The sequence below is a fragment of the Meriones unguiculatus genome, chromosome 9 (assembly GCF_030254825.1).
Source record: "Meriones unguiculatus strain TT.TT164.6M chromosome 9, Bangor_MerUng_6.1, whole genome shotgun sequence".
Taxonomy (NCBI): Eukaryota; Metazoa; Chordata; class Mammalia; order Rodentia; family Muridae; genus Meriones; species Meriones unguiculatus.
The window spans coordinates 57201257-57229014 of NC_083357.1; the positions used below are offsets into that span (position 1 = coordinate 57201257).

The 27758-nt window shown below is 42.0% G+C and overlaps 2 protein-coding genes across 2 annotated transcripts; both read left to right on the forward strand.

The window, feature by feature from the left end:
• The first annotated feature begins 8339 nt into the window (after positions 1-8339).
• Positions 8340-9281, forward strand: LOC110557730 (olfactory receptor 10G3). Its single transcript, XM_060391736.1, has one exon. It carries the CDS (start codon positions 8340-8342, stop codon positions 9279-9281), a length of 942 nt encoding a protein of 313 aa, XP_060247719.1.
• Positions 9282-26493: 17212 nt separating this feature from the next.
• Positions 26494-27435, forward strand: LOC110557731 (olfactory receptor 10G3-like). Its single transcript, XM_060391737.1, has one exon. The coding sequence runs from the start codon at positions 26494-26496 to the stop codon at positions 27433-27435; it is 942 nt and encodes a 313-aa protein (XP_060247720.1).
• Positions 27436-27758: the final 323 nt, after the last annotated feature.

Here is a 27758-nt window from a genome sequence, read left to right on the forward strand (position 1 = left end):
ATAGCTCCATATTTATCATCCTGTACAAAACTCAACTCTAGATAGATCAAGGACCTCAATATAAGGCCAGATGAACTAAACCTGATAGAAAAAAAAAAAAAAAGTGGAAACTAGCCTTGAAATCATTGGCACAGGATAAGACTTTCTGAACAGAGAAATTAGTTCTTATCACCATTATCTCAGGCACTAAGATCAACAATTAATAAATGGGATCTCATAGAACTGAAAAGCTTCTGTAAGACAAAGGACACTGTCATGCAGACAAAGCGGCAGCCTACAGAATGGGAAAAGATTTTTACTAACTGCACATCTGATAGAGGACTAATACCCAAAATATATAAAAACTCTATTTAAAGCATGGAACATGTAAAACATTTTTTTGCAATACCATTTTGTGTTCTACTAATTCAATATCTGCTCTTCATGTGCTCAGATACAATTATGTGATTGAGTGAGTTAACAGTCTTTTTTCAAATATAAGATATTAACATAATTGAGATCTAATAGGCTAGGGTCAGATGTAAGGGGAGGAGGATCTCCCCTATCAGTGGACTTGGAGAGGGGCATGGGAGGAGATGAAGGAGGGAGGGTAAGGCTGGGAGGGAATGAGGAAGGGGGCTACAGCTGGGATACAAAGTGAATAAACTGTAATTAATATTAAAATTTTTAAATTAAAAAAATTTTAAAAAGGAGAGTTAAAACAGCTCAGTTCTTGTGCTGTGAAGCTTGTTAACATAATATAATAGAGCCTCAATTATTTGTGAGATAGACAGGTGAAAAGAGAAACTGAGAAACAAACACAGTTTTATAAAAATGACTTTAACACTTCACAGCAGTAGAACATTGACTAAGACAGCATATAGCAACTAATAAGAAAAGAAGCCACAATTTGAAAGAGAGCAGAAAGGAATATATGAGAGTGGTGTGTGGGAGGGTTCAGATGGAGACAAGGAAGGAGGGAAAGGATGTGATTAAATTATAATCTCAAAAAAATAAACAAAATATTTTTCTTTTATAAAAGTATTTTTAAAAAACAAGGAGCATTAAGTTGGGTAGGCAGAGAAGGGGAATGATCTGGGCAAATCTGGGAAAGCAAGATGAATATGACTAAAACACAGTGTGCGGGGTCTTTTCTGAGACTGATACTCCACCAAGGTCCATGTATGGATATAACCTAGAACCTCTGCTCGGATGTAGCCCGTGGTAGCTCAGTAACCAATTGGTTTCTCCTAGTAAGGGGAACAGGGACTATTTCTGACAGGAACTCAATGGCTGGCTCTTTGACCTCCCCATCCCCCCAAGGGAGGAGCAGTCCTGCTAGGCCACAGAGGAGGACTTTGCAGCCAGTCCTCAAGATACCTGATAAAACAGGGTCAGATGAAAGGGGAGGAGGTCCTCCCCTATCAGTAGACTTGGAAAGGAGCAGGGAGGAGATGAGGGAGGGAGGGAGGGTTTGGGAGGGAATGAGGGAGCAGGATACAGCTGGGACACAGAGTTAATAAAATGTAACTAATAATAAAAAGAAAACATAAAATAAAATAAAACACAGTGTGTAAAACTAGAAACTCTCAAATAATGACTCATAAAAATAAGTTTAAATAGGTTAATAAATAATAAATCAAAAAGATAGATTGTATTGTGTGAATAGTAGAAGGAAATTTGTCAAGAAGACAAGTGAGACTATTGAGAGTGGGAGTCAGTCAGGAAAGGGAGGGTAGAATATTTGAAGAAATGTGTTCAATTGCTTTTATACTTGCAAAAAGCTTAATAAATAAATACGCTTAATGAAATAAACAAAAATAGTGAATGTTTTAGAGAATGCTTGAAATATTGTGCATGGGAGCCAGCAAGATGGCTTAGGAGATAAAGACACTTGCCACTGAGTCTGGTAACCCGACTTTGATTTCCAGAATCCACACTGTAGAAGGAAAAAACTCACCCTCAAGAGTTGTCCTCTGGAAGACAATGCAGCCACTCCTGATGATACCTGATAGACTCGGATCAGAAGGAAGGTGAGGAGGACCTCCCCCATCAGTGGACTTGGGGAGGGACATGGGTGGAGAAGGGAGAGGGAGGGTGGGGTTGGGAGGGGAGGAGGGAGGGAGCTATAAGGGCTACACAAAATGAATAAACTGTAATTAATAAAAAGAAAAAAATGACTTAAAAAAAAGTTGTCCTCTGAACTAAACATGAGCACCTAATACCTGATCCACACACATACATATGCAAAAAGTATAAAATAAATAAATAAATGCAAACACATTTCACATGATAGATGGATCGGAAAAATCTATAACAAAGCCAGGGTTGGTGACCACAACTGTAATCCTGGCGCATGGGAGGCAGAGGATGGAAGGAAGATCAGGAGTTCAAAATTGATTTACACTTCGTGAGACTACAATAGCAAAAACAAAATAAGCTAGAAAATAAATACACTAAATAGCCTGGTGAGAGAGTCAGGTCTATGTTTCCCTTAGTCTATGAAGATCTATCATAAAGCACCTTAGTCATTCAAAGAAAGCTTAGCTTCATAGCGTATGAATACGTTAGTGCAAAACAACCTTCAGCTTTAATAACCACACTCCTCTCTCCTCCTCTTCCCTTAGCCCCTTCCTCCTCTTTCCTCTTCTTTGTCCTCAACCTACTCCCATTCCTCCCCACCTCTTTCTGCCCCTCCTCTTCCTTTTCTTCTTCCTCCAGTTTCAAGTTTTGGGGTTTTTTTTTTAAGATTTATTTATTTATCATGTACACAGTGTTCTGCCTGCATGTACACCTGCCTGAGAGAAGAGAGACCCAGGTCTCATTATAGATGTTGTGAGCCACCATGTGGTTGCTGGGAATTGAACTCATGACCTTTAGAAGAGCAGCCAGTGCTCTTAATATTTGAACCATCTCTCCAGCCCCTCATGTTTTGCTTTAAGAGCAAATGAAAGCCAAAGATATGAAGTTATCAAGTCCCCTGTGATAATCCCCACAGACCTTTGTCCCCCTGGTATTACAAAACTGGTGAAAGCTAGTGAGGAAGACACTCCCAGGAGACAGATTACAGACATGAGTGTTGCCTTCTCACAGGGGTGCTGTTACAACAGTCCCCACACTAAAGAGCTCACACACTTAAGTGCCCCTGGGAACAACAAAGCAAAAACCAACCATAGCCAGAACCACCTACAGTAAAGCATCAGTCTTCCTCAGTCCACAAGCAAATGGGAGAAGAAGATCCACAAGTAATAAATAATTCAAGTTTCAGTGTCTCAGTCCGCTGCTTGAGTCTTCTCCCATCAGCTCCTTACAATAGCTGGTGCTCACCCTGTGGGGTGTAGAACTCTCTCCAGCAATACTGTATCCCTTCTCTCATGCTGCAAACAGGACCTTCTTCTGTGGATGCTGGCACCTCCTGATGAGAGACACTCACCCTTCCACACCTGCCATGGTATGAGTCCCATCTTTCAGTCATCTGGAGGCTTGATGGCTAATGCAGAGGGGTGCTAAAGAGACAGGCCCGTGTTCCCAAATACCTAAGTCTCACATACAGCCAAAGATCAGGGCAGAGCCACAAGGCATGTCTCCACTCTGTCACCCCTCAGCCTGTTCTTTATTTAATTAGTGGGCATCCTTGTCTTTCTGCTCTCCAACAATGTTTCTTTCTGTTCTGCTAAATCATGTGACTCTGCCTCTCCAGCTGTTCATTGGCTACCTCTTTCCATCCTTCTCCAAAGCTCTTCCTCACTAACAACAGTTCACTGACTGCCTTTCCTGTGAGCCAGGGAGGGTGAGAGTGTCTAGGTTCTAGCTGTGCTCCTTCTGTGCGATCCTTATCTAGTCACTTCCCTGAGCGCAATTCCAGGTTAGATTCAGCAAGGTGGAATATGATAGAGGATATTTTGAATGGATAACCCAGACTAGATACTAAAGGTCTTATGTTCTTGTCTTGCTTTGTTGGGGAGGATGTTGTTTGCTTGTTTTTTTAAGACAGGGTCTCACTGTGTAGCCCTGTCTGCCGTGTCTCTCACTCTCTAGACTAGGCTCCTGCCCCTGCCTCCTGAGTGCTGGGGTTAAAGGCGTGTACCACCATGAGCGGCTCAATATTCTTTTTGGAATTTGTTAGAATCTTGTCCCAGATTTTATTACAACACTTTCTTATTACACACACAACACACACACACACACGTACTCATTTTAATGTGATTCATCTTTAGATCCTTTTTAGTTTAAAACCCTTCTTGTTAAATTCAGGAAAAGGGCAAGAGATAAAATGTGTGAGTAGAGTTAGGAACAGACAAAAGTAATCTATGAAAATTAAAGGATTATACACACATGTAAAACATAGGTAAAACTGCAGCAATGATAATTGCTGGTGAGAGGGATTCAAATCTGCCACTCGAAAATAGGTAACTTTGAAGCTATGAATTGTGGCATGCATGTGGCATGTAGTGCTTGGGAGAAAGAAAGAGGGAAAGACGACCTCAAAGCTGGAGAGGGCTATATGTGACCCTGTCTCAAAAGAAAAAAAAATTTTAACAAACTATTAATGTCACTTTAGCACAAAGATTATTTGGGGCTGAATTAAGACACTGCAGATGAAGCCAGGCAGTGGTAGCACACTCCTTTTATCCCAGCAGAGAGGCAGAGGCAGTCAGATCTCTAAGTTCACTGAGTTCAAGGGCAGCCTGGTCTACAGGGTGAGCTGTAGAATTGTCAGCACTGTACAGGAAACCTGTCTCAAAACACAACAAAAAGAAAAGGCAATGCAGATGGAAAACGAGCCCCTTGCTCTCTCCCTTTATCCAAAAGTACAGTTTAAGTTTCTTCTTGTAACTAAACACAAACTTCAGCATGTAAAAAACAAATCGCAATGAAAATTCTCCCACAAGTGGCTATTTCTGTTTCCCTGACCAAGAAGAGAGGACAGCTCAGCACTGTAAGCAGCAGCAGCTGGGGACTGCAGAGGCACGCTGCTTAGGGGCTTGTCTTCTCAGCTCCCGAAAAGCCCAAAGGCCTCTCGTTTATCAACTCACTCTTCCACCACTGCCTTCTGATAATATGATGTGTCCATTCCCAAACACCCCTTCTTCAGCATTTCCTTTTTTTTTCTATGAAGTATCATTGTTCATGCTAAATAAACTTACTCCATCATTTAAAAAAAAAAATAGTAATGAAGGACACTCTCATGACAAAATAATAGTGAAAAAAAATGGGTAATTGTGTGTAGATTCACAGCAACAGACTTTGACTCTAATTTGGTCATAGAGCTGAGGATGTGGCACAGTTGGTAGAGGGCCTGGTGGTTTCCCAGCACGGTATATACACCTGGCATGGCAGGAACACACTTGTAGTGTCAGTAAAGCTGTGCAGGTGGGAAGAGCAGAAACTCAACCCATCCTTGGTTGCATAATTAGCCCAAGACCAACGTAGACTACCAGCCACACCTCAAAAAGACGCATTTCACTACATCTAGGTGTGTTTTGTATTTAGAGGGGTTTTTGTCTTTTAATTTTTTTTTATTTTTTAATTATGGTGTGTGTGTGTGTGTGTGTAAGGCAGAGGACAACTTGCTGAGGAGGGACCTCTCTTGTTCCAGCCTTGCTTCGTAGCTAGCTGTCCGGGAAGCTACTGTGCCATTCTCCTGTCTCCTGCTCCCAACTCACCACTTCCATCTCGGCTTCCCATGCCGTTGGCTAAGAAACACTGAGGTTACAACTGTGCACCAGCATATCAGGCTTTTCTACCTGCTTTCTGGTAATTGAACTCAGGTCCTCACAATCCACACCGATACCAGCCCTGTGTACTGAGTCATGTTGCTACTTACACCTAGGTTTTGAAAGATGCTATTAACCCCGAGTTTGACTCTTAAACTCATTATTCAAACCAACGCTTCACTTAAATTGTTTCAGACAATTCAGTAAAACAAAGAACTTCTGGACAGGCAACCACGAGGCATGTTTGGAAGCCACACTCCATTTTTCAGCTGTGAGATTTCTTTCTCATTTAGCCTCTGGGGATCATGAGAACTCTACTTGGATGTAAATGACACTATTACTCTATGAAATGTTGTGTTTTGTTTTGATTTTTCATTTTGTTTTTAACTAAGATATTAGCACATTTCTCTCTCTCATCTCTCCAGCTCTTCCCATGGCCTTCTTAAAAGGCATAGCCTCTTGTTCTTAAATTCTTCATACATGTATGAGTATATATACAAAAATTTTAGTCTGTGGTTTTTACTACCACACTCCAGTGATGGAGAGGTTGTGGAGCTGTTTCTGTTTCAGTGCTGGGGCTGAAGTCAGCCCACTACATATGCTTTCTGTCCAGTGTTTCCATGAACCCCATCTCCACCCAAATGAGGCTTCACCAGTCCTTGGTTGCTTCCCTTTTCTGCCATACTCCTTTCTTCCTCTCTCTCCTTAATTCTCTGTTCTTCCCTCCTTCATCTCCCCATATCTGTTCTTGAAAGGCATTAAATTATTTCAGAGCCATGTCTGGGGATATAAATAAATCAACACTAAATCATAGAGGGTGGTTGCTCTGCAAATAACAACCTTCATGCTTTAAAAAAAAAAAAAAAAACTGTGATAATGGGCATGACCCAGAGGGAACACATGTAAAAGAAGGGAAGGGAAGTTTGCCTGTTAGTATTCATAATTAATTGAAGAAGAAAAAGAAATGACAGGAAAATTTTGCACCTAGAATGAATTCACATCAGATAGACATTCAGTGTTACAAATAGGTTGCATCCTTCCCTCATTCTTCCTATTAACAGGCTTAAGAAATACTATCCTCTCCAGCTCCTCATGGCGGGCTGCAATTCACACTGAGAATGGACTACAAGTCACTAGCAATAAGAACTTTTGCAAAAGAAATTCCTCTTGCTAGACAGCATTAGAGAACATTCTCAGCTGGGAGCTAGTTCAATGTAGACACTTGCCTCACATACACAGGGCCTAGATTCAGTTCTCAGCACTGGGCTTAGCAGCAAGGGTTGGGGGAAGCAAGAAGAAAACAAAAAAAAAAAAAAAGAGCAGGAAAAGGAAGAAGAGAAGAAGAAAAGAAGAAGACACAAAGGAAAAGAAGAAAGAGAAGCAGGAAGAGGAAGAAAATAACATTCCTTAGCATAAACAAGAAAACAGTGTGAAAAGTGTGAACTTAGGGAAGTAAGTTGGGGTGGTAGTGAAGACTGTGTACTCTGAGAGAGACACAGGCTCCAGGAGAGAATGGACTAAAACTCCATCACTATGTTCTCATGCCTACCCAAAGGCAAAGCCCGTGTATCTGAAGTGAAGTGGGAAGTGTCCTTAAAGATCCTGGTGATGAACCATTCTGAACTCCTCAGAACTCACCCAGACCAGATTAAATATGTTTTATCAAATTCCCTTTGCTCCCTTTCAAAATGAAGAAATATACATACAATTCCTAACTTGGTTTCTAATGGTTACTAAGTAGGTGCCCTGGCAGGAGACACAGCATTTCACTCTTAGGAATAAGTTATCTTACTGTGAACTGATTAGCTGTTTCTTTGGTTTGTCATTCTCTTGAGTACTTGAAGGGAACCAAATGATTTCCTAGATCCAGTCTTATCTAGAGGAGGATATGACTGAGTAAGCCTTCTGAGTACATGTAACACTATGACTCAGGAGCCCCAAAAAGCTAGAATACCAGTGACACCAAGAACAGAGCTATCCCCTGACTTAGTCATAGGTACTGCAGAACTCAGGTGGGAGCAAAGGCATTGCTTAGCTCATAGAGCTTGGAAAGTGAGTGGAGGGGGCTAGAATCTGTGACTCATATCTGGAAAAGAAAGGTGTTTATTCCCTTTCTGAAGTTCGTCTGTCACCATTCACCTGTGTTAGTTGATTGGTTTTCTTTTCTCAGATAGCTCAGGCTGGCCCAAACTCACTGCACACAAGTATGTATGATCTTGAAATTCTAATCCTCCTGCCTCTCTCTCTCTCAAGTGCTGGAAATAAAAGTATACATGAACTATATCACTCCTTGCTTTAAAGTGATTTTAGAATTTTTTATAAATAAAAATTTACTGCCACCATTTGTTCATTGAAAGTGAAAATGGAGATGGAGATATAGATCAGCAATAATGTGATTGTCAGCATGAGTAACTACTCAGTACAACAATAGGGCAGAGAGAGAGAGACAGAGAAAGAGAGAGAGATAATCTCTGTGCTCATGAGCTTTCATCTGCAGTGCTCCCGGCAGAGAGCACAAGTCATCCATATTGGTCACAGCTTCACAGAACTTCCCCATTACCACCCACGTTTCCTTCCTTAGTCCCCCTCACTTTCATGTCATCCATGCTAACCCTGCTTGTCGGTTCTCTAGGTCTCATAAAGATGGAAAGCATCAACTGCACACTCCTGACTGAGTTCATCCTCACAGGAGTGCCCCACCCTCCCAGGCTGAGGACATTCCTGTTCCTGTTCTTTTTGCTAATCTACATCCTCACTCAGCTGGGGAACCTGCTCATCCTGATCACTGTCTGTGCAGACACACAGCTCCATGCTCGCCCCATGTACATCTTCCTTGGTGCTCTCTCCATTATCGACATGGGCATCTCTACCATCATTGTCCCCCGGCTCATGATGAACTTCACTCCAGGAATTAAGCCCATCCCATTTGGGGGCTGTGTAGCTCAACTTTATTTCTATCACTTTCTGGGAAGCTCCCAGTGTTTCCTCTATACCACAATGGCCTATGACAGGTACCTGGCAATATGTCAACCCCTGCGTTACCCAGTACTCATGTCTGCTAAGCTGAGTACCTTGCTGGTGGCTGGAGCTTGGGTGGCTGGCTCAATCCATGGAGCAATCCAGGCCATTCTAACCTTTCGCTTGCCCTACTGTGGTCCCAATCAGGTAGATTACTTCTTCTGTGACATCCCTGCTGTTTTGAAGCTAGCCTGTGCAGATACCACAGTCAATGAGTTGGTGACCTTTGTGGACATTGGAGTGGTGGTCGCCAGTTGTTTCTCCCTGATCCTTCTCTCATACATCTATATCATTCGGGCCATCCTGAGAATCCGCACAGCTGATGGGCGGCAGAGGGCCTTCTCAACATGTGGAGCCCATGTAACCATGGTTACTGTATACTATGTGCCCTGTGCCTTCATCTACCTGCGACCTGAGAGCCACAGCACCCTGGATGGGGCGGCTGCTCTCTTCCCCACAGCCATCACTCCTTTCCTCAATCCCCTCATCTACACTCTTCGGAACCAAGAGGTGAAGCTGGCCTTGAGGAGAATGGTAGGCGGCCAAAGGACTAAGAGTAAGGTCTGAAGTACCACTCTGCTACTGAGGAGACACCCAGGTTTCATCTTACTCTTGTGTTTAGGTTCCCGTGAGGATCACTTCTTGGTTTTTCTCACCTGTGTAGCCACATCAGATTCACACAATGAGATGGAACATAGATGAAGGGAAAACACAATATTCTAGCAATTTCTTAGTTTTCCCTCCAGACAAATAGCTTCCAGCTACCACAGAAGTAGATAGTAGCACTCAATCACCCAACCAAGTTGACACATTTGGCATTCTCAAAGCATCCAATAAGCCTTTGGTATCCTGGGCATCATCAGTCAAGACCTTCTGCAATAGTCTACAGTTTCCAATTCAGATTTCTCTTTGTTGGGGTGATCTTTTGTGCACGGTGAAGGTGTGCCTCTGTTAATCCTGTACTGGCTAAGTACTGGCCAGATTTTGGTACTGTTATTCTTATGGATCAACATCAGCCTCATAGTTTGTTCAGGTTTTTTTTTTTTAATATTTAAATTTTTCCCCCACCTCTGAGACACAGTCCTTCTGTGTGGCTCAGGCTGTCCTGGAGGACTTGCTCTGTGGACCAGGCTGGCCTGGAACTCACAGAGATCCTCCTGCCTCCATCTCACATTGAGGCGGGTTCTGGGACTTGAACTCAGGTTCCCATGCTTGCAAGGCTGGTGTTTTACCAACTGAGCTAAGTTGCTGGTCCTCAGCCTCATAGTTTGTAAAGACTCTTCCTTCCTTACTTGCTGATTGATTTAATAAATATCTAATGGCCAATAGCTAAGTAGGAAGCAGAAGGCAGAACTTCCATGCAGAGAGGGAGTTTCTGAGAGAAGAAGCAGATTGAGGATGATTCATCAGTGGGACTTTGAGGTACACAAATTCGAACAGGTGCAGAAAGGTAAAGACCTCACCTCATAGCTGGACATATGCCAGGGTTAGTTGGGTTAATTTAATTTATGAACTAGTTGAGAGTCTGGCCAGCTAAAGGCCTAAGCTTTTATAAATATTAATTAGACTCTGTGTCTTTATTTAACCACTGGCAGGTCCAAGAAGTCCCACCATACATTTTACCACAATATTTCTTACAAACTTTCTTAAATATTTACTATGATGGATGAATAATAAATTACAAAAATAAGCTTAAGTTTGTAATTAGCAAAACAAAATCTCTATCCAAAGAACGCAAATTATACCTTTTTCTCTTTTCTGGCTGATCAGTATAATTGCTATTGTTGGTGTGACTTTAACAATTAATAAATCATTATTACAATGATCCATAGACCTGTAACGAAATGCACATAAAAATGGAATGATTCTGAGCACATTGTCAGTATGCTGTAAGCCCTGGATTTGATCCACCAGTCCTACCAAAAAAAAAAAAAAAAGGCAGAAAACAAAGTTCTGTCAACTATGTAAAGAACTGAACCACATATGCGATGTTAGTGAGAATGTACAATGGTGTACTGTAAAAACAGTGTGAAGATTCCTCAGAAAACTACAAATAGAACTTCTGTACAACTCATCATTTTCACTCCTGCATTGTCCTACCTTGCTTTCTACTCCTGTGATAAAATACTGACCAGAAGACAATTGGAGAAGAAAGGGTTTATTTAGTTTAGTTGTCTTTACTATAGCTAAACATTGAGAGAAATCAGAACAGGAACCTTGAACACAAACTGAGGCAAAGGTTTTAGAGGAACACTCCCTCCTGAATTTGTCTCTATGGATTGCTCAGCCTACTTTATTATAGATCCCAGAACTACCATGCCAGGGGTGGCACTGCCCACAATGAACTCCTCATTAATCATCAATCAAGAAAATGTCCCATAGACTTTTCTACAGACCTGTGTCATCAGACATTTTCTCAGTTGAGGGTACCCCTTTCTAGATGACCCAGTTTGTGTCAAGTTGCCAAAAAAAAAAAGAAAACAACCATCAAATATACATATGCCCAAATTTTACTAAAAATATAGTCTCAAAAAGATATTTGTTCATCTATATTCCTAAGAACCTTCTTTAGAACTGCCATAAGATGAAAGCAATCCAACTGACCATGGATAAATGGATGAATAAACAAAATGTGGTATATCCATACAATGAAATACTTACTATTCAGCCTTAAAAAGTGGAAATTCTTCATACACAAATATACAATAAGAAATCAATAAACATTTTAAAAATACATTTCTCTTAATAGGTGGATTAAAAAGACTTTAATGCTCTTCTCTGGGTCCAAAGCGGCTGACCCTGAGTGCAGTGCTTAGCCTCGCATCCTGAGCGTAACATTTTAGATTTTTATGGTATCCAACCATGCTTGGGGAGAATGTCCTGCTTCAATGGCTGTAAAGGCCTGAATGATCATGGCTGCATCACACTGTTGTGAGACTCTAATCTTGCATATATACCACAGGCAAACCAAGGAGACCAACACCAGAAGGCCTGCTAACGCTCCCATGCCCGCCCATTCCTTCAGATGATTCATGGCTGCAGCAATCCATGATGATAATCCTGTGGCTAGTCCTGCGTCCCGCCTCTGAGAAAAAGGTATCAGACGGGTCTGATGCTCTTTGGGTGGATGACACCTAAACGAACATCGGTACAAAGTCCCAATTTATTTCTAATATCAGAGATCAGACCTCTACTCTTGCCTGATGCATCTAAAACAAAAAGGGGGAACTGTAGAGAGCTGCGGAATGCTATGCCTTAAAGACGGAGCTGGTTTCTGCCTTCCACCTTCCCGATGGTGAGTGCTCTCTGTCACGAACAATTCCCATTTAGCTAAGGCTGAGGATCTGGCTTGCTTCCATGTATGTGGACCTATCTGCATTGCCCACGTGGCACGCCTGGGTTGGCTACCCAGAGGCTATTTAAGCTGTGGGCTGGCTTTCCCCAGGGTCCGAGGATTGTTCAAGGTTCCTGAATAAACTGCATTGGAAAAAAAAAAAAAAAAGACTTTAATGAAGCCAGGAGTAGAAGCACATACCTGTAATCATGGAAGGATTAAGGGTACCAAATGAGTTTCTACCACATAAGACCCAGTATTAAAAATTAAATAAACAAGAAAATCCAGATCCATAGTCTGTGAACTACCTTTGTAGAGTAAGTTGCTTCTACTCTTTTCTACCCACTCACCCCCACACATGTGACCATCTCCACACCCACAGGCCTTGCTTCAATGTGGACTTGCACCCCAACAACCGGTTTTGTTTACAAGTTGCCTCATAAGTTACTCCTTCCCCTTATCTTTCACCCCCATCTGTTGCTATCTTCACACCCACAAGCCATGCTCCATACCCACGGTTTGGGAGTCATCTAAACTGCACCCTACTTCCCAATCAAAGGCATGCCAGATTCCCACATACACACAAGCCTAAGAAAGAAACTCACATGCCCAGGTCATATTGCAAAAAATGAAAAACAATATGAATGATCAAGACATGTCTCCTATCAAACCCACTGGTCCTATAAAAGAGTTCTCTAAAAAGAACTCCCTACATGCACCCCAGGACATAGAATTTAAAAGAACAATCATAAATTTTGCAAAGGAATTTAAAAATGACACAAACAAACATGTTATTGAACTCCATGAGAATAACAATAAACACCTGAATGATGTTCAAGAAATTACAAATACATGACTAAGTGAAATGAACACAATAACTCAGAATTTGAAAACTAAAGTTAATAAAGAGATAGAAGCACTGAACATAACACAATCTGAAATGAAAAAAACTCAATATCCCAGTTAAAAAATTAGGAAGAAAGTCTTACAAGTGAAATGACTCAAGAAGAAGGAAGAAAATATTAAGACTCAAATATAAAGCAGACTAAATAAGGAAGGAATGCTATTTTAAAAAGTTAAATCAGGGGCTGGAGAGATGGCTCAGAGGTTAAGAGCACTGGTTGCTCTTCCAGAGGTCCTGAGTTCAATTCCCGGCAACCACATGGTGGCTCACAACCATCTACAATGAGATTTGGTGCCCTCTTCTGGCTCACATGCATACATTCAGGCAGAATACTATGTACATAATAAATAAATAAATAAATCTTTAAAAAAAAAAAAGTTAAATCAAAGGAGAGGTACATGAATAAACTGTGGAATACCATTAAAAGACAAGTTCTTCTAATTTTAAACACTGATGAGGAATAAGGATGTAGATTGACAGGTGCACACCTTTAATCCCAGCAGTCAGGAGGCAGAAGCAAGCAAATCTGTGTGAGTTCAAGGACCGCCTGGTCTACAAAGCAGGTTCCAAGACAACCAGGGCTACACAGAGAAACTTTGTCTTGAAGAAAAGATTAGAGAGATGGCATACTAGTAACTAAACAGGGGATATAAATTGAAAAGAAAAAAGTCAAGAATTGCTATTCACAGGTGATATTAGTATATACAGGGATGGCCAAAATTGTACCAGGGAACCCCTACAGCTGGAAGACTCCTTCAGCAAAGTAGCTAGATACAAAATAAACTCAAAAGAAGATCTCTGTTGGTGTTCTTTTGTAAAAACTATTTATTTACATTTTTTATATCTATTTCTCCCTACTCCACCCCAATCCTTTCCAAGACCCCAACACCAGGTAGGAGAGAAAAATGGTTAGTGGGAGTGAGAGAGCAGTTCCCGCTGGTCAGGGTCATCAGGTTTCTTGGAGCCAGTTCAATCCTTGTTTCAGGAGATCTCCAACTTCTTGTCTCAATGCATCAACAGCAACAGGAGCAACAGGAGCCAAAAGGGAAGAGGCAGCCAAAAGGGAAGAGGCAGCAGCCTTGTTCTTTCTCGGAGTTCTTCCACACTCTCTGGGCTCTGACATTTATTCTCTCTCCAGAGTCCTCAAATTTAAACTATCTGCAGCTTGCGAAGAGCTCCTCTCAGAGCCCACAGGAGGCAAATAGTTTGATGCTGTGGATTATCTGAATCAGTCCCACATCCCACACCTGGGATTAAAACAAAAACATATTTATATCTACAACAGCCCTCCTTTATACAAATCATAAATGGGCTAAGAAAGAAATTAGGGAAGCAACACCCTTCACAAGAGCCACAAATAACATGAAGTATGTTGGGGTAACTCTAAGCAAGCACGTGAAGGACCTGCATAACAAGAACTTCAAGTCTCTGAAAAAAAGAAATTGAAGCAGATATCAAAAGATGCAAAGATTTTCCATGCTCATGGATTGGCAGACTTAACACAGAAAAAATGGCCATCTTACAAAAAGCAATCTACAGATTCAGTGCAATTCCCATCAAAATTCGAATACAATACTTTACAGACATTGAAGGAGTAATTCTCAACTTCATATGGAAAAATAAAAAACCCAGGATAGCTCAAACAATCCTGCTCAATAAAAGATCTTCTGGAGGTATCACCATCCCTGATTTCAAGCTGTACTATAGAACCCTGTGTTTTTGGCATAAAAACAGACAGGTTTATCAATAGAACTGAATTAAAGACCTAGAAATAAACTCACACATCTAAGGACATCTGATTTTTTTTACAAAGAAGTCAAAACTATACAATGGGGGAAAAAAGAAATCATCTTCAACAAAGGCTGCTGGTCTAACTGAATGTCTGTATGTAAAAGAATGCAAATAGATCCATATTTATCACCCTGCACAAAACTCAAGTTTAAGTGGATCAAAGACCTCAACATAAAACCAGATACACTAAATCTGTTAGAAGAGAAAGAGGAGATCAGCCTTGAACTCATTGGCACAGGAAATCATTTCCTGAACAGAGCACCAACATCTCAGGCACTATGATCAACAATTAATAAATGGGACCTCATGAAACTGAAAAGCTTCTTCAAGGTAAAGGACACTTGTCAACAGGACAAAATGGCAGCCTTCAGACTAGGAAATGACCTTCACCAACCCTACATCTGACAAAGAGGTAATATCCAAAATATACAAAGAACTCAAAAATTAAATACCAACAAACTAAATAATCCAATTTTAAAATGGGGTACAGAGCTAAATAAAATTCTCTCAACAGAAGAATTTCAAATGGCCAAGAAGCACTTAAAGAAATGTTCAGTGTCCTCAGTAATCAGGGAAATGCAAATCAAAATGACTATAAGATTGCATCTTATACCCTTCAAAAAGACTAAGATCAAGGATTCAAGTGACAGCACATGCTGGTGAGGATGTGGAGCAAGGGGAACACTCCTCCTTTGCTGGTGGGTGTGCAAACTTGTACAACCATTTTGGAAATCAATCTGGCTGTTTCTCAGAAAACTGAAAATAGCTCTACCTCAAGACCCAGTTATACGACTCCTGAGCACGTACCCAAAAGATGCTTCATTATGCCACAAGGGCACTTGCTCAACTATGTTCAAAGGGGCTTTATTCATAATAGCCAAAAACTGGAAACAACCTAGATGTCACTCAACAAAAATTAGGTTTTTTTTTCTAAATGTGGTGCATTTATACAATGGAATACTACTCAGCTATAAAAAACAAGGACATCATGAAATTTGCAGGCAAAATAGATAGAGCTAGAAAATATCCTGAGCAAGGTAACCCAGGCCCAGAAAGACAAACATCGTATGTCTTATAAGTGGATTATTAAGGGTGGGAGAGATGGCTCAGGGGTTAAGAGCACAGGCTTCTCTTCCAGAGGACCCATGTTCAATTCCCACCACCCACATGGTTGTTCACAACTGTCTGTAACTCCAGTTCCAGGCAATCTGACTCCCTTACCCAGACACATACAGGTAAAACATCAATGCACATAAAATAAAAAAATGAAAAAGGAAAATAGTGGATTATTAGCCATGACAGGGTAACAATCCACAGATTTAAAGAAGCTAAGTAACAAGAAGGGCCGAAGGGAGGATGCTTGAATCACATGAATAAAATAGACATCTGAAGTAGATGTAGGGAGGGAACTGGGTAAGAGAGGGCTTGAAGAGAGGGATGGGAGTAGGGATCAGTATTGGGGAGAGAGGAGGGAGCTGGAAGAAAGAATAGAAATTGGGCAGGAAGCATTTTTGGGATAGGGAATGCTCCTGGGAGTCTTTGGGGATGACCTTAGCTGAGATTCCTAGCAGTGGGGAATATGGAGCCTAAAGTGGCCACCTTCTGTAGCCAGGTGGGACTTAAAGTGGAGGGAGGGGGACACCAACCCACCCACAAAACCTGCCTACAAGAAATGTAGGGATAAAGATGGAGCAAATGAGAGAATGGCCAACCAATGACTAGCCAAACTTGAGACCCACCCATGGAAGAAAACCGACCCCTGACACTATTAATGATATTCTACTATGCTTGCAGACAGGAGCCTAGCATAACTGTCTTCTGAGAGGTTTCACCGAGTAGCTGACGAAAATAGATGTAAAGACACACAGCCAAACAACAGGCTAAGCTTGAGGAGTCTTGTGGAAAAGGAAGGATTAAGGGAGCCAGACAGGTCAAAGAAAACCATGAAAAAGCCTACATAGGAAACTAACCTAGGACCCTGAGGATTCACAGAAACTGAACCATCAACCAAAGAGTATGACCAAAGAGTATGCATGAACTGGACTTAGGCAACCTACACATGTATAACAGATATGCAGCTTGGTTATCATGTGGACCCCTTAATAATTAGAGTGTGGGCTGTCTCTGACTCTGTTGCCTGCCTTTGGATTCCTTCCCCATAGATGCGCTGCCTTGCCCAGCCCCAGTGGGAGAGAATATGCCTGGTCCTGCTGCACCTTGATGTACCTTGGTGGGCTGGTACCCTTCTCCAAGGAGAAGAGGAAGGAGAATGGGGACAAGGAGAATGTTAGGGTGGGACTGGGAGGAGAAAAGAGAGGGGTCTGCAAGCAGGCTATAAAGTGATTAACTAAATTAATTAATAAAGGAGAAAATAAAAAAAACAAGTAGAGACAATCAAATATCTTGGAATAAACCTGTCCAAAAAAATGGCAGACTTCTACAACAACAAAAAAAATCCAAATCTTAACCAAACATGGTATCCCAGGCTTTAATCCCAGCACTTGAAGGCAGAGAAAGGTGGGTCTCCACCTAAAATAATAAACCTTCAAATTTCTGAAAACAAAGATTAAGAAAGACACTAGGAAATGAAAAGACATCCCATGTTCATGGATCGGTAGAACTAATATTGTAAAAATGACCATCTTATAAAAAACAATTTACAGATTCAGTGCAATATTAATCGAAATACAACAACATTCTTCACAGAAGTAGAAAAAAATCATCCTAAAATTCATATGGAACCAGAAAATACCCCCATATAGCCAACGTAATCCTTCACAAAAAGAACAGAATAATACTAGAATGATTGCCATTCCATACTTCAAAATATATTATAGAACCAGGCACAGCGGTACATCCCTTTAATCCCAGCATTCCAGAGGCAGAAACAGATAAGATCTCTTGTGAGTCTGAGGTCATCTTAGTCTTTATAGTGAGTTCTGGGCCAGCCAAGGCTACATAGTGAGACCCTGCCTCAAAAAATATATATTATAGAGCTATAGTAATAAAAACAATATGGTACTGCCATAAAAATAGATGTAAAGTAATGGAATAAAATGGAAGACCCAAACATGAGTACCTGATGATAGCCATGAGATATTTAACTATAAGTTTAGAACACACAATGAATAGATGGCATTTTCTACAAATGGTGCTGAGAAACTAGAGATCCACATTTGAAAGAATGAAATTAGACCCTGTAAAAGTCTTAGCTATCAGATGTCTCTGAGACTTACTGCTGAATAAGCTCACCCTTTCTAGTTCTTTCTGAACTCTGGCTGGCTGGTTCAGCTCAGCTGTTCTGGCTCAAAACTTCTCTCCAAGCTGATTCAAACTGGCTTCTCTCAGCTTCTCACTGAATTGTTCTGCTTGGAAAAACTGCCTCTGATTTCCATGAACTGAACTGCACTGAGTGCACTGACTGGACAAACGGAACGGAACTGCACGAACTCAGCTGAATCAACTGCATTCCACTGAACTACAGCAAACTGCACTCAACTGACCTCAGCTGAACGCCACTCACTGACACTCTGTACTGTTTTTAAGTAGCCTCTTCTTCCTCTGCTGTTCTTATGTGAGTTGGGCATATCCTATATCTGACTCATTCTATCAGATCTTTCTCTGATTCATCACTTTGTCTGTCCCTCAGTTAGATGTCATTGTTTGAGATTAAAGGTGTGCACTAAAGGCATGTCTACATTCCAACCAGAGGGATAAAAGGTGTGCATTTCATTCAGAGGGATTAAAGGTGTATCTGTGTTCCAGCCAGGTCACACAGACCTAGAAGGCTTTGGATGTGATCCCATGCCACAGCAGCCATGCTGCTGAATTAAAATTCCTCTGCAAACCCTTATTTATCACCCTGCCCCAAAACTAGCTCAAAGTGGCTCAGAGACTCTAATTTGAAACATGAAACACTGAAACAGCTAGGAATCATATGCAGTCCATACTGCATGTGTAGTAAAGGACTTACTAAATGGAACTCTTTGCCTAGGGATTAAGGCCAACAACATGCTCAACCTATTTACAATGTCTAGAAAATGAAAACAACCCAAATGACCTGCAGCAGAAGAATGGATAATGATAATGTGATATCACTATGGAATACTGCCCAGCTTAAAGAAACATTAAATCATGAAACTTTCAGCTAAATATATTGACCTAGAAAAGTCAATGTATATTAAGTGAGAAACAAACCCAGAAAGACAAATACAGCTGCATGTTCTCTCTCATCTGCAGTTCCTAGCTCTAAATCTTCAGATGTGAGTATACAACACAGAGTAATGACAGAGGCCAGGAAAGTAAAAAGGGACCATAGGGTAGGAATTAAGTGGGGGGGAGGGGTGGAATAGCAGGATATGGGTGATATCAAGAGATAAACAGATAAATAGGAAAGGGTGCCCAAGATGGAAAGAGGGAAGGGAGGTCAACACAGAAGCAGAAGGAAAGTAGAGGGACATATACCACCAAAGCTGTTTTATAAAGCTACAAGGAATCATAATATTTTGTATTTACCTAAAATTATATATAGATATAGATATAAAGTTATTCTACTTAGGCTGACAATACTCCCCACAAGAACCATAGACTAATTAAAAAAAAAAAAAAAAACACAGCACTATACACAAGAAACCCTCTTTTGCGTTGTTTATCAGGGTAGTTCAAGCAATTCCCAGAACAAGACAAATGGTGGCTATTTCCCCCGGTTGCTATTCAGAGGTTGAAAGTAAGCCCCTATTCCTGAAGTCACAAAATACTTAGGATACAAGACTCAGATTATTTCAGCTGGACCTAACTTGAAAGCTTCTGTCCTGCAGTCTAGCTTCCAAAGTACCATGCAAGCTGCCAAAGGAGGAAAGCATAGAGCACTCCTACCTAGCTGTGACACCTATGAACCACATCAGTGACCAGCATGGCAAGATATTAGTAAAGGTACAATGAGTGGCGCTAAAATGCTGGTGGTAACCAGTTCTGTATAATTGGAAACAGGAGAGAAATCATGCCCAGTACTGAAAACAAAGCCAACTTCCCAGGAGGAAAAAAAAAAGAGGTCAAGGACCTTAGAGAAGAACCTATCATCACTTTCCTAGACCAGCATAACTCCTAACTACATTCTAAATCTTATCCTTATACCTACAGAAAAGTGTAGCTACCATACTTCACCAAAGAAGCTTCTCTCTACAGCAAATGGAAACCATTACAGAAAACCACAACAGGACACAATGCAAAGATCAATGGGTTGCGAGGAGCTCAGCTCCAATGGAGAATATTTGCAGCACAGTTACTGCATCTATGGATCAGGCAACATCACAGAGAAGGGGGCAAAAGGAGTATAGGAGCCGAAATACCAGGGAGTCTGCTGTGAGACTGCCTCTCTTACAAAGAGCTGCATAAACAACACCTAAATAATATCACTAGCCATGTTAACTCAGAGGGGAGGAAATCTCAAGGGTCCCACTACAGACAAATGATGACTGCTGAGAGATGGAGAATTAGCATCTCCAAAAGATGAGACCCAGAAAGGTTATCCAATAAAAGTGGTCAGCCCTGAAACTACTTACACACAAACAATGAAAATGGACTCAAAATATTATGTATTAATATATCTATCCATACATGTGTGTTTATATATGAAATATATGTAACAATAAAAATCAAAGAAAAAGAGGCTGTCAGTTTAAAAGTGGAACTGGGAGGAAAGATGGGGAGGATTGAAGGGGGAACGGGAAGTGATGTAATTATATCTTGATTTAAAATTTTTTTTAAATAATTAATAATTCAACAAAAAGAAAGTACCTTAAATATCCTGGTGACACAAAGTCAGATATGCTTGTTTGAGTGAGGATGGCCCCTATGGAGTAATACGTTTGAATACTTGGTGCCCTGTTAGTAGAACTGTTTGGGAAGGATTAGGAAGTGTGGGCTTGCTGGAGGAGGTGTGTCACTGGGGGTGAGTTGTGGAGTTTCAGAAAACTCAGGCCAGTCTCCTTTTCCTCTCTGCCTCATGGCTGTGTCTTCAAACAGACTTGAAGCCAGGCATGGTAACACATGCCTTTAGTCTAGCAGTTGAGAGGGGCAGGGAAGTGGATCTCTGAGTTTGAAACCAGCCTGGTCTACAGAGCTGGTTCCAGGACAGCCAGATATATGAAAAGAAACTCTGACTCAAAAAAAAAAAAAAAAAAAAAAAAACATACACAGTTTTTAAGAAGCTATACTTGACATTTAACAACTATCTTCTGTCTCCTCTTCCTTCTTTGTCCACATCATCGTCATTCTCATTCTCATCATTATCACCATCTTCTTCCTCCTCCTCTGCTCATCCTCCTCATCCTTTTCCTACTCTTTCTCCTCATCTTCATCTTGTCCCTCTGCCTCATCTGCCTTATCCTCTCTGTCCGTCTTCTACCAAATCTGATTTGAGAGGAAAAGGAAACTACAAATAAGAAGTTATCAAGTCCTAATAAACCCCACAGACCTTTGTCCCCCTGGTATTATAAAACTGGTGAAAGCTAGTGAGGAAGACACTCCCAGGAGACAGATTACAGACATGAGTGTTGCCTTCTCACAGGGGTGCTGTTACAACAGTCCCCACACTAAAGAGCTCACACACTTAAGTGTCCCTGGGGACAACAAAGCAAAAACCAACCATAGCCAGAACCACCTACAGTAAAGCATCAGTCTTCCTCAGTCCACAAGCAAATGGGAGAAGAAGATCCACAAGTAATAAATAATTCAAGTTTCAGTGTCTCTGTCCGCTGCTTGAGTCTTCTCCCATCAGCTCCTTACAATAGCTGGTGCTCACCCTGTGGGGTGTAGAACTCTCTCCAGCAATACTGTATCCCTTCTCTCATGCTGCAAACAGGACCTTCTTCTGTGGATGCTGGCACCTCCTGATGAGAGACACTCACCCTTCCACACCTGCCATGGTATGAGTCCCATCTTTCAGTCATCTGGAGGCTTGATGGCTAATGCAGAGAGGTGCTAAAGAGACAGGCCCGTGTTCCCAAATACCTAAGTCTCACATACAGCCAAAGATCAGGGCAGAGCCACAAGGCATGTCTCCACTCTGTCACCTCTCAGCCTGTTCTTATTTAATTAGTAGGCATCCTTGTCTTTCTGCTCTCCAACAATGTTTCTTTCTGTTCTGCTAAATCATGTGACTCTGCCTCTCCAGCTGTTCATTGGCTACCTCTTTCCATCCTTCTCCAAAGCTCTCCCTCACTAACAGTTCACTGACTGCCTTTCCTGTGAGCCAGGGAGGGTGAGAGTGTCTAGGTTCTAGCTGTGCTCCTTCTGTGCGATCCTTATCTAGTCACTTCCCCAGCTCAACCTGCAATTCCAGGTTAGATTCAGCAAGGTGGAATCTGGTTGTTGCATTAGTGGGTGTTTTAAAGAGATGATACAGACTCACCACGAAGGGGTTCATATTTTTTGTTTTAGATTTACTTATTTCATTTCATGTGTGTTTTCTTTGCTGGTATGTCTGTGTACCACATGTAAGCCTGGTGTCCAAGGAGGCCAGTAGGCTTTGGATCTCTTGGAACTGAACTTAAGGACTGTTGTGAGCCAACATATGGGGGCTGGGAAGCGAAATTTGGTCCTCTGCAAAAACAAGTGCTCTTAACCACTGAGCCATCTCTCCAGCACCAAGAGATTCATATATTCTTGTGGAAACTGCTCGTCTCCTGTATCAGATTTCATTACACATTTTCTGGTTTTATATTTATATACTCATTTCACTATATCTTATCTTTAGACTATTTTTAGTATTAAAAGTCCTGTAAAATTCAGAAAAGGATACTGGATCGTATTAGTCTTCTAAATATGAGGAAAAGAGGATGAAATTTGAGTTGATTTTCAGAAAATTGATTTTTGTTTTTAAGGTTTCTTCCTTTAAACTCAGTGTGGTAACACACTCCTTTACTCCCAGCCCTTAGGAGGCAGAGGGATGCTGTGAGTTCGAGCCCGGCTTGGCCTACAGAGAGAGTTATAAGCAGTTCATCCCACACATCCCAGCCCAGCCTTGTAATAATGAGGAAGTAGAGCTGCTTGGGTCACCCAGGCTTGGCTCCTCGGTTCCTTCTCTACACAGAACTGGGGTTCTTTCTTCTGTTTTTAAGACTGTATTTTTATTTTTGCCAGGCATACTGGTGCATGCCTTTAATCCCAAAACTTGGGAGGCAGAGGCAGGTGGACCTCTATGAGTTTGAGGCCAGCCTGGTAAACATAGTGAGTTCCAGAATAGCCAGGGTTAACTCTGTCTCCTTTTCTTCATTATACATAGGTATGTGTGTGTGTGTGTGTCAAGTATAGTGCCAGCAGAGGCCAGAAGACACCAGACCCCCTGGAGTTATTGTTACAGGTGGTTGTGAGCCACTGAACATCCAGTCTGGAGAACCAAACTCAAATTCTCTGCAAAAAGCAGTATGCATTTTTTAAATATATTTATTAAGCCAGATGTGGTGGCATACTCCTTAAATCTCCATGAGTTTAAGCCTGGTTTATAAAATGAATTCCAAAATAGCCAAGGCTTTTAAAAGAGACTCTGTCTCCAAAAAAAAAATAAGCAAATAAATAAACATTAAAAATATTTATTAATTTTTATTTATGTGTAGAGGGGTGCCCTTAGGGGCCAAAAGAGAACACTGGATCCTCTGTAAGTGGAGTTGCAGCTGGCTGTGAGCTGCCTGGTGTGGGTGCTGGAATCTCTGAAAGAGCAGGGGTGCTCTTGGCCACTGAGCCATCTCTCCAGCCAATTCTCCTATTCTTTTCTTTTTCCTTTGTTTTGATTTTTGAGACAGTGTTTCTCTGCATAGCCTTGGCTGTCCTGGACTCACTTTGTAGACAAGGCTGGCCTCAAACTCACAGAGATCTGCCTGCCTCTGCCTCCCAGAGTGCTAGGATTACAGGCATGCACCACCACACCCAGCCTCTATCCTTTTTTCTTAAGGCAGGATCTTACATAGTATTCCCAAATAAATTGAAACTCACTCTGTAGACCAGCCATCCTGGCCTTGAACTCACATATCTTCCTGCCTCTGCCTCCCAAGTGGTGGGACTAAAGGTGTGCCCGTCACCCCATGTCAGAACTTAGGTTCTAACATGCACTGTCCTCCAGATGTTAGAGCAACAGAACTCAGAAAGAGATGAATTTAATACAAGCATAATCCCTTGCTTGACACTGCAAGGATCACTCTTCTTGATGGAAAATGGGAAAGAAAAAAAATTGTCCAATTTGTTTCTTAGGGTCCTAACAAATGTTTCTTGAACTACATATTGGGAAGGACACATGAGCACTGGGGCAAGCCAACTCTGGAGCAATCATCTTGCCCTCGTTTTCTTTATATTGCTGTAATGAAACACCATGACCAAAAGCAACTTGTGGAGGAAAGGGTTTATGTGGCTTACAAGTTACAGTCCTTCCAAAAGTGAAGCAAAGGCAGGAACTGAAGCAGAGTCCATGGAGGAAGGCTGCTTGCTGGCTTACTCCCCTGACTTGCTCAGCTTGCTTCTTGCTTCTTACACAAATCAGAAGCACCTGTCGGGAGGGGGCAGGGGCGTTCCACCCACAGTGGGCTAGACCCTCCCACATCAATCATTAATCTAGAAAATCCCTCACAGATGTGCCCACAGGCCAATCTAACGGAGGCAATGCATCAGAAAGGATTTCTTCTTTCCAGATGGCTCTAGCTTGTTTCAGCTCGACAAAAACTAAGCCGTTATGGGATATAGCTTAGCTTGGTTGGTAGAGTACCCGACATATTGGAGGTCCTGAGTTCAGAATCTAACACCACAGTGGGTTGGCACACTCCTGTAGTCCCAGGACTGTAGAAGCGGCAGCTGCAGCCACAGTGAAGCTCCATGCTGTCACCTTCGGCAGCCTGAGGTGTTTTTTTAGGGAACTCAAATTAGGCAAATCTTGATTTATGACTTCAAGACAGAAAATTATTTTGGATGAGCCAGAATGAAGCAGAGTTGGGGTTTATTTTAAATTAACAGATGATGGAATAAAGAGACTGCTCAGTGGTTAAAAACACTTGTTTTATTGCAGAAGACCCAGATTCAGTTCCCTGTACTCACATGGTAGCTAACAACTCTCTGTAACTCCAATTCCAGAGGATCTAATGCCCTTTTCTAATCTATACACATGCATGTAGCCAAAATACTAATACACATAAAATAAGTAACTAAATACAATCTTTTTAAGATAAATGAAAAGCCTGACTTAAGCTTGGCACATGCCTTTAATCCCAGCACTCTGGAGGCTAATACAGGCTGAGAGACCAAAGAATTAAAATTTAGATTTTGGGGGTACTTGGTTTAAAGTTTAAAGCACAAGCCTGAACAAAGGCCAGCCATGGGGAGACATGTCTACCCACCTGACAGGAAGAACTAGCCTTACCAAATTCTTTTCCTGCCCACTAGAGATACAGTTGCTCGGAAACCAGACCAGATGGCCCTTTATGGTCTTGATGCCTAAAGTAAACCAATCATTTCAAAAGTCCCTTACCCAATCATGTAACACCAAGGCATGTAACCCCTCTGCTTATGGTTTTTCCCTTTAAAAACTTGTTCCCCTAGACAGCCCTGCTGCACTCCTCCTCTTCACCAAGGAGGTCACTGTGACACAGGCTTGAGCTTGTATTAAATAAACCCTCATGTATTTGCAGCAGAGTCAATTCCTGGTGGTCTTTGGGGGCCTCACGAACTGTACATAACAAGGCAGATCTCTGTGAGTTTAAGGTCAGCCTGATCTACATTTTGAACTCCAAGCCAGCCAGGACTATATAAAGACCCTGTCTCAAAGAAGGGAAGAAACTTACACTTAACTTTATTAGTCTACATTTTCTGTTTTGGTCTTTGGGGTGTATTTAAATTTGTGTGTGTGTGTGTGTGTGTGTGTGTGTGTGTGTGTGCGCGCGCGCGCGCACGCGCGCGCCCCACAGTGTATACTCATGTGTAAGTCAGGAAACAGCTTTTAGGAGTCAGGTATTGCCCTTCCTCCCTGTTGAGGTCCTGTACTGTATACTGGCACAGTAGCTTTAGGCAATTCTCCAAGGAGAATTCTCCTGAGGAGTACTGTAAACTCACAGTACTCCATTAGGCTTTCAAATGCGGATTCTGAAGATTAAGCTCAGGTCAACAGAACTGCACAGTTTAACACGATAACTCATTTCACAGAACTACAACTAGGTTTTGAAACAGGATGGTAACAACAATTTAAACTCTTTAAGAGCTGAGAATAAGCCCAGCAGCTAGAGAGCAGTCTCCTAGATCACTTGTTTTACTAAGTTATTTTGGGCAGCTACTTGTGAAAAAAGGATGTTCAGTAAGACAGAAAACTGCTGGACAAGCAACCATGAGGCATGGTTAGAAGCCACACTCCTGCATCCAGAGGAGAATTTGCATGTCCTGAAACTATGCTCAGTGATTGTCCTACAGATTGCTGGAAGTCTCCAGGGTACAAAGCCCTGATTGCCAAGAAAGTCAACAGTACAGATTTTGCAGGACAGAGAAAACCCCTCTGACTACCACCATAGTTTCAAATCAGCTACAAAAGAGTGAGTGAGCACAGCTCTTGTGCTCATGAGCTTTCAGCTGCAATGCTCCTGGCAGAGAGCACAGGTCATCCATATTGGTCACAGCTTCACAGAACTTCCCCATTACCACCCACGTTTCCTTCCTTAGTCCCCCTCACTTTCATGTCATGTATGCTAACCCTGCTTGTCTGGTCTCTAGGTCTCATAAAGATGGAAAGTGTCAACTGCACACTCCTGACTGAGTTCATCCTCACAGGAGTGCCCCACCCTCCCAGGCTGAGGACATTCCTGTTCCTGTTCTTTTTGCTAATCTACATCCTCACTCAGCTGGGGAACCTGCTCATCCTGATCACTGTCTGTGCAGACACACAGCTCCATGCTCGCCCCATGTACATCTTCCTTGGTGCTCTCTCCATCATCGACATGGGCATCTCTACCATCATTGTCCCCCGGCTCATGATGAACTTCACTCCAGGAATTAAGCCCATCCCATTTGGGGGCTGTGTGGCTCAACTTTATTTCTATCACTTTCTGGGCAGTACTGTGTGTTACCTCTACACCATAATGGCCTATGACAGGTACCTGGCAATATGTCAACCCCTGCGTTACCCAGTACTCATGTCTGCTAAGCTGAGTACCTTGCTGGTGGCTGGAGCTTGGGTGGCTGGCTCAATCCATGGAGCAATCCAGGCCATTCTAACCTTTCGCTTGCCCTACTGTGGTCCCAATCAGGTAGATTACTTCTTCTGTGACATCCCTGCTGTTTTGAAGCTAGCCTGTGCAGATACCACAGTCAATGAGTTGGTGACCTTTGTGGACATTGGAGTGGTGGTCGCCAGTTGTTTCTCCCTGATCCTTCTCTCATACATCTATATCATTCGGGCCATCCTGAGAATCCGCACAGCTGATGGGCGGCAGAGGGCCTTCTCAACATGTGGAGCCCATGTAACCATGGTTACTGTATACTATGTGCCCTGTGCCTTCATCTACCTGCGACCTGAGAGCCACAGCATCCTGGATGGGGCGGCTTCTCTCTTCCCCACAGCCATCACTCCTTTCCTCAATCCCCTCATCTACACTCTTCGGAACCAGGAGGTGAAGCTGGCCTTGAGGAGAATGGTATGGGGTCAAAGGACTAAGAGTGAGGTCTGAAGCACCTCTCTGCTACTGAGGAGACACCCAGGTTTCATCTTACTCTTGTGTTTAGGTTCCTGTGAGGCTCCCTTCTTGGTTTTTCTCACCTGTGTAGCCACATCAGAGTCACACAATGAGATGGAACATAGATGAAGGGAAAACACAACATTCTAGCAGTTTCTTAGTTTCCCCTCCAAATAAGCAGCTTCCATCTGTTACAGAAGTAGATAGCATCACTGAGCCACTCTATAAGACATCAAAAGATGGTATATGTGCTGGCTTCATTTTTTGTCAACCTAACACAAGACAAAGTCATATGGAAAGTGGGAACCACAACTGAG